Source organism: Engystomops pustulosus, chromosome 1 (genome assembly GCF_040894005.1).
Source record: "Engystomops pustulosus chromosome 1, aEngPut4.maternal, whole genome shotgun sequence".
Lineage (NCBI taxonomy): Eukaryota > Metazoa > Chordata > Amphibia > Anura > Leptodactylidae > Engystomops > Engystomops pustulosus.
Genome location: NC_092411.1, coordinates 147,425,273 through 147,438,783, shown reverse-complemented (window position 1 = coordinate 147,438,783; position 13,511 = coordinate 147,425,273). Strand labels below are relative to the sequence as shown.

The window sequence follows — 13,511 nt, the reverse complement described above, 5'->3', positions numbered from 1 at the left end:
GAAAAAGGCCCTCCAAGTCGAAAATGCCACTTTTTCGGTGTCACTGACTCCTAGCTCTTAGCATGTGTGGTGTCACAGAGGGCCAGTTACTAATTTTAAGTAATGTCGTCAGCAATATTTTTATCAGGTTGTATATGCTTTTTAAAAAATTTGGTAATTCAGTGGGCTGAACATATCCTGGAAGCAGGGGAGGTCTGGTGTTGGGGGAGAAAGGCGGCATTTCAATGTTCGCCTCAGGCAGCAAATACCCTAGAACAGTGGTGGCGAACCTATGGCACTGGTGCCAGAGCAGGCACTCGGAGGCATCTCTGTGGGCACGCGGGCTGTCTCCCAGATACGGAGTTTGCCAGACATGGCATCTTCCTGCAGTCTCAGGCAGTCCAAGTAGTGCCCTGCTATTTGAAAGTGACCCATCCTGTGCTGCTTGGTCCTGTCCGAAGAGTAAAAAGGTGTGGACAGGGTCGGATTGGAGCTACAAAATTTTGGTAGCAATAAGTTTGTTACTGCCTAAATTGCAGTGTAGGCACTTTGGGAAAAGCTAGTGTCTCATTTTGGGCATTCGATCTCTAAAAGGTTCGCCATCACTGCCCTAGAATATGCCCTGGCTCCGGGATGCTGGCCTTCAGGGCAAAGTGGCAAAGAAAAAGCCATATCTGAGACTGGCTTATAAAAAGAGAAGATTAATATGAACAAAAGAACATAGACATTGGACAGAGGAAGATTGGAAAAAAGTTTCATGGACAGACAAATCTAAGTTTGAGGTGTGTGGATCACACGTCAAGAGACGCAGAACAACTGAAAATAAGATATTTCAAACCTTGTCAATGTCTGTACTATTTTTTTATTAATTTTGAAACTCATTTGAAAAATAAAAGTATGAGTTTTCATGGAAAACAGAAAATTGTCTGTGTGACGCCAAACTTTTGAGCGATAGTGATAGTGTACAGAATCACGGTATCTCAGGAGCATCAGAAGTGTCTGAGAGCAGAAGTGTTTTAGTTGCCCATGACAACCAATCAGAGCTCATCATTCATTTTCCCACAGCAAATAAAATTAAATTTAACCCCTTAAGGATGCAGGGTTTTTCCGCTCATTTCTCGCTCTCCAACTTCAAAAATCCATAACTTTTTCATTTTTACGTGTACAGACCTGTGTGAGGGCTTATTTTGTGCGTAACAAATTTTACTTTTATTACTTTTTTATTACTTTTTTACAATGTTATTTATTTTAACATGCCGTGTACTGAGAAGCTGAAAAAAAATTCCAAATGTGGAAAAATTGTGCACTCAAAATAACACCTCAGCTTTATTCGTTGGTTTGGTGCAATCGCGGTGATACCAAATTTATACAGGTTTTATTGTGTTTTAATACATTTTCAAAAATTAAACGAATGTGTACAAAAAAGAAAAAAAATTTTTTGCCATCTTCTGACGCTAATAACTTTTTCATACGCATGTGATGTGTCATTTTTTGCGAAATGAGACGACATTTTCATATACCTAATATGTTTGTGATTTTTACTGTTTATTATGTTTTATATCAGTTCTAGGGAAAGGGGGGTGATTTGAATTTTTAATATTTTATTAATTTTTTTCTTTTTTAAACTTTTTTTTTCTTTTTTTCCCACAATTTTTTAGACCATCTAGGGTACATTAACCCTAGATGGTCAGATCGCTCCTACCATATACTGCAATACTTCTGTATTGCAATATATGGCATTTTTGCAGCACATTCATTACAATGAGCCACTGGCTCATTGTAACGAATCTGCAGAAGCCATGTAGCCTCATGTCAAACGAAGACCCGAGGCTACCATGGCAACCGATCGCAGGCCTCTGATGACGTTCGGTGGCGCGGCGATCGTAAGAAAGACTTTGCCGGCGGCAATGAAAGGGTTAATAGCCGCGATCGGTGCAAGCAGCGACCACGGTTATTAGCGGTGGGGGTTTTCTGCAATATGCAAAACCCCCCACCCTTGTATGCAGAAGACTCAGCCCGTGAGCCCTCTTCATACACTCCTTATACCTCTGCGCCGTAGAGCTACGGCGCAGAGCGTTAAGGGGTTAAACTATGATTGGTTGCCATGGGCAACTAGAACAGTTTTAAGTTAGACACTTCTGATAAATCTCCCCCTTTGTGGGCCTCTATATTCTCTACATCCCTGCCTATTAAGACCATCTCTGATCCCAACTTGCGTGGCAACCCTATCTGTGGAATTTGTCCAGACAACAGCACAGATCCCACCTTAAGTAATTTCATGTAGTATCTGTTATGTACATCTTCTGGTGATCCTCAGCTTATTTACCTATTTACTATTTACCTGATCAACCTACCAGGGAACCCAATTTTTTTTTAGAGTATAATCCAGCATTTCCAAGTGTTCTCAATATCCTCCATTACAGGCTGCATATTTGTGTAACAACAGCTCAACCTAGTGGGCAAAGTGGGTATAATATGTGAAATGTTTACGTTAATATTTAGATTGATTTTATTTTATATATAACCACCTGCAGGCTGTCCTTTTGGTTGGTTCCTTGGAACATTCTTGAAATTTAGTCTAAAAGTCTATATAGGCTAAGCCCTAGGTTCTGGATCCGATATTTGCTGTCCGATATTGGAGAGACACACTTCTGATTTGTGCTGCTGATACATCAGAGCTGAAAGAGTGCCAGGGCGATTTACCTAGGACTGCAAACCATTGCTGCATGGCTAAAGACAGAGTAAAGGCAAAATACAGAGTTTATAAGAAAAGCTGTTATTCTTGTTACAAGGCAATACACGCATAGAAGACACTTCACTCCAGCTGCCTATATGACATATGTATATGAAAATTCTTCAGAGTAGATTTCCTTTAAATAGACTTTAACAGAAGAATGAATGTGAATGGGGCCACAGAGTGTTGGAGCTCAGCTCCAGTTGTGCATCTGTTGCGTTTTGTTTCCGTTGTGTCTCTGTTTTTCTTCCATGTTTTTTCTTCCATGTTGTCTTTTTGTCCACAAAAAGAAAGAAATAGGACATGTTTCATAATTTTTTCCGTGGACAACGGATCAGTGAAAATATGAAAACACGCACAGAAATCAATTTGTGAGGCATCTGTGGAAATCACTGAGCAACAGATGTGAAAAACAAAGCCAATGGCTACTAAGGGCTTTGCACCACACTTTTTCGGACTTTGCACGTTTCTATGGAAACGCCTGCAATCGGGAACGAGCCGCCAGTGTTTTGCATTAAATTAACGCACACAACCTTTTTGTGGCACAGCTGCGCTGGCTTCCATGCAACACAAATAATGGGGCGTGCTGGAAGTCTGTCCGACTGATTCGGACCGAACGGCGTATTCAACTTGTTAAAGGTGCACCACAAAAAAGTTGGTGAACTTTGTCGGGCCAGTGCAGGGAAGCGCCAGATTCATGATTTCTCGTGCACAATCTTAGTGAATCGCTGCACCCAGCATTATACACGGAAATAGCAATTTTGTTGAACTTTGCGTAAATGTGCCCCAATGTGACGGAGCCCTAAATAAGTGATCAGTGCTCTATGGCTCATCTACCTGTTGCTCAATTGACTTTATACCACTTTTCACACCCATATTTCATACAAATTCAAAGCACAGATAATTTTTATTTTTGCTTTTGTTATATTTAGGAAATAACTAAACATTGTTAGCATCAACTGTACCTTAAAACAATAAGGAGCTGTTAATGACCAATTATCCGTTAAATATTTGAGGTCTGGAGATGAATTATGAGGTTCTTACAATACAATTATTAAATTAAAAAATAAATTGTATTATTGTAACACATTGCTGACAATACAAGGCTGGATATCCCTTCGGTCTGGATGGAAACGCACTGCACCACCATTATGCTTTCTTTTTCTTTACATATCCATTTGACATATTTTGCCTGCATAAAAGAAGAGGAATCACAAATGTTACTATGTCAGATCCAGCCACAGTTCATAGAAATGTAATGTAATATAATTTAGAAGCCAGCAAGAATTTAACAGATGGAACTGTAGATAACATTGCAATAGGATAAGTAAACATTTTTCACGGCTTTCATTTATTGTGTTAGCTGGCTGGCAGCTTTGACCATGTACAGTCATGTCTGCTGAGGGTACTGCTTGTTTTATATGATAGAAATAAGAACTTGTCGGGGCTTTAGGCAATACTTATAGGAAATCGACCACCAAAAAAAAAAGTGTGCCAAGACTAGCAACGGACAGCGCCGGGATCAAGGTGAAGAGGATCGGAGTATTTGTAGCCCTTTTTTAGTGTTTGATTTCCTTTAAGGCCGCTAGCACACAGAGGGTGGGGTTCGGGACGATCGCATATGCGTTTCCCGGGAAAGGCATGCGATTGATAACCCGATCACATGTGTTTCTCTGGAAATGCAAATGCGATTGCACCGAGCCCCGCCCCCTGTGCACGTTATGAACGCAACGGTAGCGGAACGTGTGAACGTGCCCCCATAGACAAGCAACCTGATTACTAAAGCCGTTTAAAGGTGTTTGGTCCTTAGAAACTGACCTGTGTCCTGGCCAGATGCTATGGAACATGCATTTTCAAATGCATCACAACAGCTAAGAAGAGGACATTTGACTAATAAGATCACATCAGTTTTTTAAAGGACTGAAAACTCATGACTAAAAACGGGTTCAAAAGGCCCCGTGTGACACCACCCTATGGCCAGCGGCACACGTGGCTTTTTGGACCCGTTTTTGGGCCGTTTTCAAGCAGTCTATTAAAAAATGCATGCGTTAAAACACGCATCTGTTTTTGACCTGTTTTAATTAAGATAACGGGTAAAACCGGTCAAAACGGATGCGTTTAAAAAAAAAACGTTTTTTTAACGGACTGCTTAACAACAGCCCAAAAACAGGTTCAAACGCCACATGTGCCACCGGCCTAAGGCGCGTTCACGCGTTGTGCTTTGATTGTGTTTTCATTGCATTTAAAATGCATTGTGACAGCTGAGTAGAGGTGATTTACCTAATTATTATTATTTTATTTATTATTATTATTTATTTATTATTATTTTATTTATTATTAATTATTATTATTTGCCTAATTATTATTTACATTTGTTAACGCAATGTTAATTCATGCAGTCCGTTCCGCTAGGCTTAGTTCATAATGCGACACTAGCGCACAAGGGGCGGTCCTCGGCCCGAACGCACGTGTTTCCCTGGAAACACATGTGCGTTCGCGCCGAGTGTCCCTGTGCCTTACAGCAATAAAGAAAAACTCTTTCAAAACGCATAATAACATTTAAAACCGCATGCACCCTCAATTCCATTCCACTTCTAACTATAGCTTTTATTACTGTTTATGCTGTTCCAGGAAAAGGATAACATCTTGGGGGAAATTTATCATAGTTTTTTTATGTGTGATTCTTATTTGCGCCTGTTTATGTGTTTTTTTTCTAGAGCTATATTTATCAAAGTGGGGTTTTGCTAAAAAATGTTATTGCTACTTTTTGTCAAATGTCGCAGAAATGTCCACGCTACTGCCGATTTGAGTCAGATCTGAGAAACAAATGAATCATTCTGTACACCTACATAAAATGACAATTGTACAAAGAGTTCAAAAAAGAAAGAAAAAAAAACGCCCTCCTTGTGCTATACTGAGACAACGTACAACTCTTTGTACATCTTCAGGGTGCAATTTAAGATGCATGATAAAACTAATTACTGTACGGGTTACCTACAAAAAGCATCTCACCCTCTACGCATAGTCACAGATGGTCAATGGCATCAAGACAATTACACTGCTGTTTCCTAGGAAAGAGGTAACAATTCCATGCAATATTTATATGCCCCTTGTTGGCCAGTTCTACCGGTAGTAAAGGGTTTTTACCAGGAGCAGTATAAGCTCTAGTACATTTCACACTATAATTTTAAGCATAAATAAATTGGATACAGCTGCTTACGCTTCAGCAATGAAAACTGTTTCAGGGTGCATTCACACGTACCGCTAGCGTTGCTAGCACTAGGGTACAGAAGGGCATCGCATGTGCGTAATCAGCAACCAGAACCCAGTGTCTTGCATTAAAACAATGGATTTGTTTCCATAGAAACGCATATGCAATGGGGCTGAGGACCACCTCCGTGCGCTAGCGGTATGTGTGACCACACCCTAATACTATTTCTTTGTTTTGGTTACTGCTAATGTTGAAATGGCCTTTAAATGCTTTTTTTTTTTTATTAAAAAGGGGTTTTAGATAAGCTTTACAACATATTAATGATTCACTTAGCTCAATAATATAAGGTCAGAAGGTCTCTGTACAAAAACTGTACACATGTAGCAATACAACACTATAACATCATAAGACATGCTAACCGTTGGGTAAAGCTATTTTCTCTTACTTGCTATTCATGGTATCCCTGTGCCTGGTGGATGTTTTGCTATGGTCATGGACTCCCATTTTCCGATTCTCAGAAATATCATATTCTCGAACATCATTTACTTCTTTAACCTGGCCAGTCAGGACTTTTACAACAAACATTACAATGTACTGAAAGAAGACAGATACATACTGTTAAGTGGAAAGCAACATTTAGTGCAAGGCGATATAAAGCATAATGCATCTTTAAACAAAATTTACATAGCTTAGGAATCCAGCATATGCAAGTGAGGTTTCCCCTTTTTCTGGATGCCTCCCAGAGTCCTGGAAAAGTTGGCCCCAAGGTGTCCTGGAAAAATTTCCCAAAGCTCAATGGCACAATTTTAAGTGACAGGAACATATAACAGTAGAATGAAGTAGAAATTCATGTGAAAATCATAGATTAAGTGTTGGACAGTAAATGCCAGTGGTGACACTCAGAGACCTCTCTATGGGCACCTGTGCCATCACCCCAGCCCAGAGTTCACCAGACAGGACTTGAGGCCTCTTGCAGTCCCAGACAAGAATCTATGGCACGGGTGCCAAAGGTGGCACCCAGAGCCTTCTATATGGGCACCCTTGCCATCACCCCAGGGGAGGGTTTGCCAGACAGGACTCGAGGCCTCTTGCTGTCCCAGGCAGCCCAAGACCCTGGAAGGAAGCTACAATGATAATCAGAAACTTCTTCTCCTTATTTCTACTGTATTGGTGTCCTCAGGTACCTATGCAATTTAAACCTGTGACAGAGCAGGGAGTAATTTAATGCTTAAATTGTTACATTGCACTATGCAAAAATATGTGGGTTTTGGTTGAGATCTGGGCATTCGGTGTCTAAAAGGTTTGACATCACTGGTATAGGCTGATTAGGTCAGATTAGGGCATAGATGTATAGAGGGGACTGGATATGGGGCTTAAAGAGGAACTGACATCCTTAAAAATGACACTAAGAGCTGCTTACTTTCCCTAGTGCTACAATAGTCCATGTCCTTGAAAGCAGGAAGAGAAGAAGGAGGAGGATGTAGCTGAAAGAAACTCTGGCTAGAAGGGAGATGATGTTTGAACCAGAGATATACTGGGGGGAATTGATTCATGTATCTCAGTACATAGCTGGTCACCACTAGTCTTGTGCTGCACCAGATTCATCATTCTGATAATGAATATGTTGCAGTATAAGACTGTCGAGTTCTACTTTTTCTAAACTGTGCACCTTTTGAGCCACCCTCCTTAATTTTTTGGCGAACAAACAGATTAATCTCAATATGACCGTGCCCACTTTCTCGGATGAGTCAGAAATATGCCAAAAGGAGATCCAAAAGTCTTCATAATCCAGTTTTTTGGGTTTTTGACGCAAATCTGTAATTTTTGGGCGCAGGCACAATAATGATTTCCCCCTACTGTGTGTCATTAACAATGGAGTGGTATTGAAAGCCACGAGACTTAATGAGCTTTCCGAGGTCTGAGGTGTAGATAGAGAAGAGTAGGGGATCTATGACAGAGCCTTGTGGGATACCAACAGAGAGGAGACGAGATGAAAATGGTAGATCCATAAAAGGGCTACATTTGTGTTGTCAAGGGATGATAGCATTTGTTGCAGGAGAGAATGGTCAACAGTATCAAGGGCAGAGGACAAAGCAAGAAGGAGAGAGCAGAGTAGAGTTGATTGGCCTTGGTTAGGGAAGTCTCACTGGAGTCATTGTAGTTTTTTAAAAAGCGAATTAGAAGAAAGGTACAAGAAAAGTTACAGGTTTACATGTTGTTCCATGAGTCTGAAGCAAAAGGAAGTCAATAGCTAAGGAGAAAGTTCAGCAGAAAACACAGGTTAAGGCTTCATGAACACAACCGTGTTCTTGCCCGGACGAGCACATGGCCGGGTGGAGGGTGTTCCTCATCCCTCCCCTCACCACATCCCCATAGAAAGCCAAGAGCCTGCTGCTGTAATCCAGCAAAATATAGCACATGTCCCATATTTTGCATGGTGGCCACTGGGCTCTGTGCGCTGCGGTGAGCCACTGCAACGCAACCAGGTGCCATATACATATATGGGAGACATGATACGCTATAAATTGTGCGGCCTAAGAGATGGTTTCCTTAGGATGTGACTGTTACCTGTTTGCATGAAGATGGAACAAGAGAAGCTGTTACAGAAAGATTAAAAAGGTGAGTTATAGCTCAAGTGTGTGGTAAATTTATACACCTATTGTAACATTATTGCCTGCTACATAGAGAATTTTTAAAGTAAATTGTAAAATAAAACCTCCTTAGTAATACTGGATATGTCTATCTCTTTAAACTACTATTAATCTGTCGGTGGTGAGTGACTACCAGGGGTCGCATGACGTCTGTGTGGTGGGTCACATTGCAGACACCATCTATAGTCAATTAAATTGTACTTCTATGGATTAATCTGTGAGCTATGCCATTTTTTACTAAAAACGGTGTAGTGGAACAGTTTTCCACTCCCTAGGCACAAATGCTGGCAAGCCTGCCCAGAAGCAATGCAAAGATGAGCATCATTTTGTGTGAGTCATATTAATTGGAATCATTGACTCGAAAATTCCCATATACACAGACGCGGCCTGGGCCACAGGGAACTTGGTGCATCTTCCCAAACGCCTCCATAATTGATTTAATAGCATAGTACACTCTCTGCACAACAAACAGAGTGTACAACTGCTCAACTAGTCTAATCATCCATATAATAAAATGGCTAGATTATTTAACAATCTATCCATTTTATGATAATATACATGCAGAGACAGGCTAAACAGCATACTCTCTCACTGGGCCTTGCCTTACTGATGTAGCCCCCAGTTGTTTTGCATAAGCTGATGTGTGATCTCAAAGGACCCTATGTCAAGGCTAGAGTCAGCAGGCTACCAAAGGGGCTCACAACAGAAAAGGTCAGAATTAACAGCTAAAAAGAAGGCTACCAACAGGTTTTCTGTATGTTAAGTGGTGGAATGAAAATGTACAGTATATTAATTGATTTCATTACAGGAAATATTTTAAACAGTCTGTGCACTACTCTAATGCCACATACCAGATTCAGAATTCAATGCTTGTAGTAACAGATTGGGCTTTGTTCATGTGGGATGTACATAAAAGCACCCTGCACCATGAATTACAGTATTGTTGCAAGTATTTGCAGTTCCAGTGAATTCATGTAACATCTGCATATATTTTCTTGTTCTTGTGCTTTGTTAATGGCATACAGAAGCATCATGATTTTGTTCTCACTAGTGTCGCTATTAGGTAGCCAGCAGTAGTTGCATGGAAATGAAAGATTTTTGTAACATTCACAGAAACCATGCTCAATAATTTCTTCCACTGCCATTTTGCAGATAGAAAGAAATTGTATGTGACTCAAATTACACAAAAGCTTTACCAGGTTACCCAAGTTGAATACTGAGTCTAAGTTATCAATGTATTCCAGTCTTATTAGCTATGTATGGCCTTTATCAATTTTAATACTGTTAGAAAGTGTATCATATGTAGGTAGTCAACAGATAAAAATAATAGAATATGTCTAGGACAAAGGTCTACAGTATTTTTACGATTGACAAGTGAACTGGAAATATACAATCTGTCCTGGCTAACAAGTAAACAAACCGGAAGTTACACTTATTTTAAACAAGAATGCTTGTGTGTTTTAGTCAGGTACAGTACATTGTGATATCAGCAGTGGCTCTAAGTCAGGGAAGCTGCTCTGACATAACATGTGTGTTTCAGTGCGGTAAACTGCTGTTAGATCATAAATGGGTTTTATCAAGCACCACAAGCAGTGTTAGACTGGCCCACCAGAGTACCAGAGTATGCACCGATGGGCCAGGCTCTCACCTAATACTGGGGCTCAGAGATAGAGGAAGACAGCCTAATTTGGAGACTAGTAGGGTGTATTTCCTAGGGCAGTGGTGGCGAACCTATGGCACTGGTGCCAGAGACGGCACTCAGAGCCCTTTCTGTGGGAACCTGGGCCATTGCCCCAACACACCAGACAGGACTCAAACCATCTTCCTGCTGTTCCAAGCAACTTAAAAGATGCTGCTTTCAGTCATGCTTTGATACTTACTTCGCTACTTGGGACTGTAGAAAGAGGGAGAATGAATAGACAGGGCCGAATTATCTTTGGAGGACCTCCTGCTGGCCCCACAATTCTCTGTATACAGGGGGACACTGGAAAGAAGCTAAAATTATGCAAATTTTCCATCTTTCTACTATGTTGCTGTCTTCAGGAGGCCAATAGGATTGAAAGTTGCTGAAGAACAGGGAGCAATAAGTTACTGCTTTAATTTTTGGTTGGCACCTTACGATAAATAAGGGGGGTTTGGGGCACTCAGCCGCTAAAAGGTTCGTCATCACTGTCCTAGGGGATATTGGGCCTCAGAACAAATTAAGCTGGTGGGACCAAGGAACCATATTACATCAATGACCACAGATAAGTGATAAATTAGTTAGACCATACAAATTAACATAGCTACTGTGACATATCACAGGTGGGTTTCAGACATTATCTGCCATGACATATATACCCTACACATCATACATTACTTGCAAAAAGTTTTCAAAACTTACTTAAACTGTCTAGTTTTTTCTACACTTTATATACATGATATATGGTATGCACTCTGATAGAGAACCCTAGCTGTCCATCAGTTTGTTACAGATTTTACACTGATGCCATTACTCACAATGGATATCAGCCCTTGCCCACCAGTTCCCTGGTTGATCTTATTTGGCAACATATTCCTCTGGTACAACCCCAACCTTTGCTATGTTCAACAGCTATAGTCCCCAGATATCAGCATGCAATGTGGGCGTGGATTTTGGCTATAAAGATACAGCATCAGGCCCCGGAGCAAGATGTATCCTGTTGTTGCCCCTCCATAGTAACTCCAAAGCTCATTAGTTACCCCTCATCAAAAACATTGAATTACATAAAATGTAATTTCCAAGGATCATAAAGGAGAAGTCCCCTTTGTTAGATTACTCCACTCTCCTATATGTAAATTATTAACCATTTATTATTTTGCACAAAGGGCTCTACAAGAGACAGGCTAGGTTGCAATGTTCAGTCAGGCTTAGCCGTCCTGGCATCAAAAACCTAATCCCACATACATAATATACTATTAAGTATGACCCAGTGACGTGATAGTGCTAGCTGAGTCGCCAGGAGCTGAAGATCTCCTACAGAGGCCTTCTACTCGATCGCGGTACCTGGCTGGAGTGCCAGTCCACAAGTAAGTGGGATTATTACTAGCCTGTACTATGATAGAATTCTCGCTTCTAAACTGGGATTGTGTTAAACCAAAGGTATTTTGCTGGGTCTCCCCGGCTTCTTCCTTTATGATCCCTGGAAGATCTACTTCAGTAGCTGTGATTGTGCAATACTGTGTGACATAGTGACATAAATGTCACAGTTTCTCTGTTTTTAGTAGGTAAAGAGATACAATTTTATCTTTCCAAATAATAAATAAAAGTTACATTTTATGTGATACACTCATAACTTTTTTCCTTCTCCCGCACCTTATCCCTTTTCTGAATATTGATGTTCTACAATAGGTGGTGACTACCATGAGTGTTATTTTCAGGACTAAAACTTTGTCTATTAGTATCCCCTCACCAGTGCCTGTATGTGTGGAGCTACAGGAGGGACATTTTTAAGGTGTGATACCGCCTGTACAAAAGTCTATATTGCTTGTTAATATGACCTCTAGTGATAATATTGCTCTTTATAATACATGTATATAATCTCTGAATCTAATTAAATAAATTAGAATTACACAAAGGCATAAAACTTAGCTTAGAAGAAAAATGTAACAGAAAAAAGATTATAGTTATTGAACTATTAACCATGCATATCCATACTAGATCTTTGAAAAATAAATGCTGTTTAGCTTTGGATAACATATTAAATACAGGTTTAGTTTTCTAATGAAACTCAGGTACTCACCAAAAACCAATAAATATTCATAAGTGTCAATAAGAATAGTAGGACATTAAAGAAGAAATAAAATGGGATGTTTGGATTGGACTCAAGGCTGGAACAGCATGTGACATAAAGGACCTTTATGGGAAACCAGTAGAGTCTGAACCAGAACCTGAGGGAAGAGGAAAAGTAAATGTTACAGATGAATGGGAACAGAATTACAGTAATGTAGTATGTTTGTCCAAGTAAGTACTTACCAGCTGACACTGAATAAAACAGATCCAATATCTGTAATAATGGCATTGAGTTTGTGATATGTTCCACCTCGTGTTTTGAAGTATATGTTTAGTTTGGTAAATTCCAGCAAAATATCATTAAAATCATGAAGGAAAAGTACTACAATTCCAATGTTGTGATATCTGAAATTGAGAAACACAAAGAAAAAAAGAATTAAGAAAACTCTATTAGAATATGTAGGGTTTATCCAGTATTATCCTGAATTTGTAGCCATGTACAGGCAGTCCCCTACTTAAGAACAACCGACTTATAAACGACCCCTAGTTACAAACGGATCTCTGGTCATTGGTAATTTACTGTACTTTAGCCTAGGCTAAAATAAACAGCTATAACAGCTATCACAGGGGTCTGCAATGACTTACATACACATTCAACTTAAGAACAAACCTCCAGAACCTATCTTGTACGTAACCCGGGGACTGCCTGGATTTATGATGACCTTTCAAAATGGCCATCTCCAAGCCTAACCATTTGAACCAGTTTGCTGCATAAAATGGACCCCCTGATTCTGTTTTCCACTGTAACAAATAACCAATTGTTTGTATGGATTTTATTTATACAGAGTAATAAGTTTTTTATTAATATAATTATTTTTTCCAGTGGGCAACCTTGTTAAAATTTGAATCCGTTTAAAATGCCAGACAAAAAAGTTGTGCAGACAGACCTTTTTCATCTGTAACCAACACTGTAATGGACTGATTTTAGTTTTAGAGCCACAGCAACAGGTTGTGGAACTTCTTTCCTCTTGGCACAAGAGTTGCTAGGGTCACAGACCCCAGTAAATATGAAGAAAATTTTCATTAGTTTCCACAACCGTACTTTGTACTGTACTACTGCACTACTGTACCACTACTACTAAGTAATGTCGCCCATAACCCGCAGTGAAAAATGTCCCCACAGCC

At 40.0% G+C, this 13,511-nt stretch overlaps 1 protein-coding gene across 2 annotated transcripts in view; it reads right to left on the bottom strand.

Moving 5' to 3' along the window:
• Window positions 1-2,751: 2,751 nt before the first annotated feature.
• Window positions 2,752-13,511, bottom strand: part of CERS1 (ceramide synthase 1) — a 34,840-nt gene continuing 24,080 nt past the window's right edge. The window contains exons 4-8 of one of the 2 annotated variants that reach the window (XR_011856480.1): window positions 12,570-12,731; window positions 12,337-12,484; window positions 6,370-6,518; window positions 3,679-3,905; window positions 2,752-2,985 (exon numbers count right to left, since the gene is read on the bottom strand). Coding sequence is in view for 1 of the 2 variants with exons in the window: in XM_072156305.1 (XP_072012406.1) it covers window positions 3,863-3,905; window positions 6,370-6,518; window positions 12,337-12,484; window positions 12,570-12,731 (502 nt within the window). In the remaining variant the exon portion in view is untranslated. Of the gene's footprint in view, window positions 2,986-3,601; window positions 3,906-6,369; window positions 6,519-12,336; window positions 12,485-12,569; window positions 12,732-13,511 lie in introns of those variants that run through there. The other variant, XM_072156305.1, reaches the window with a different exon arrangement.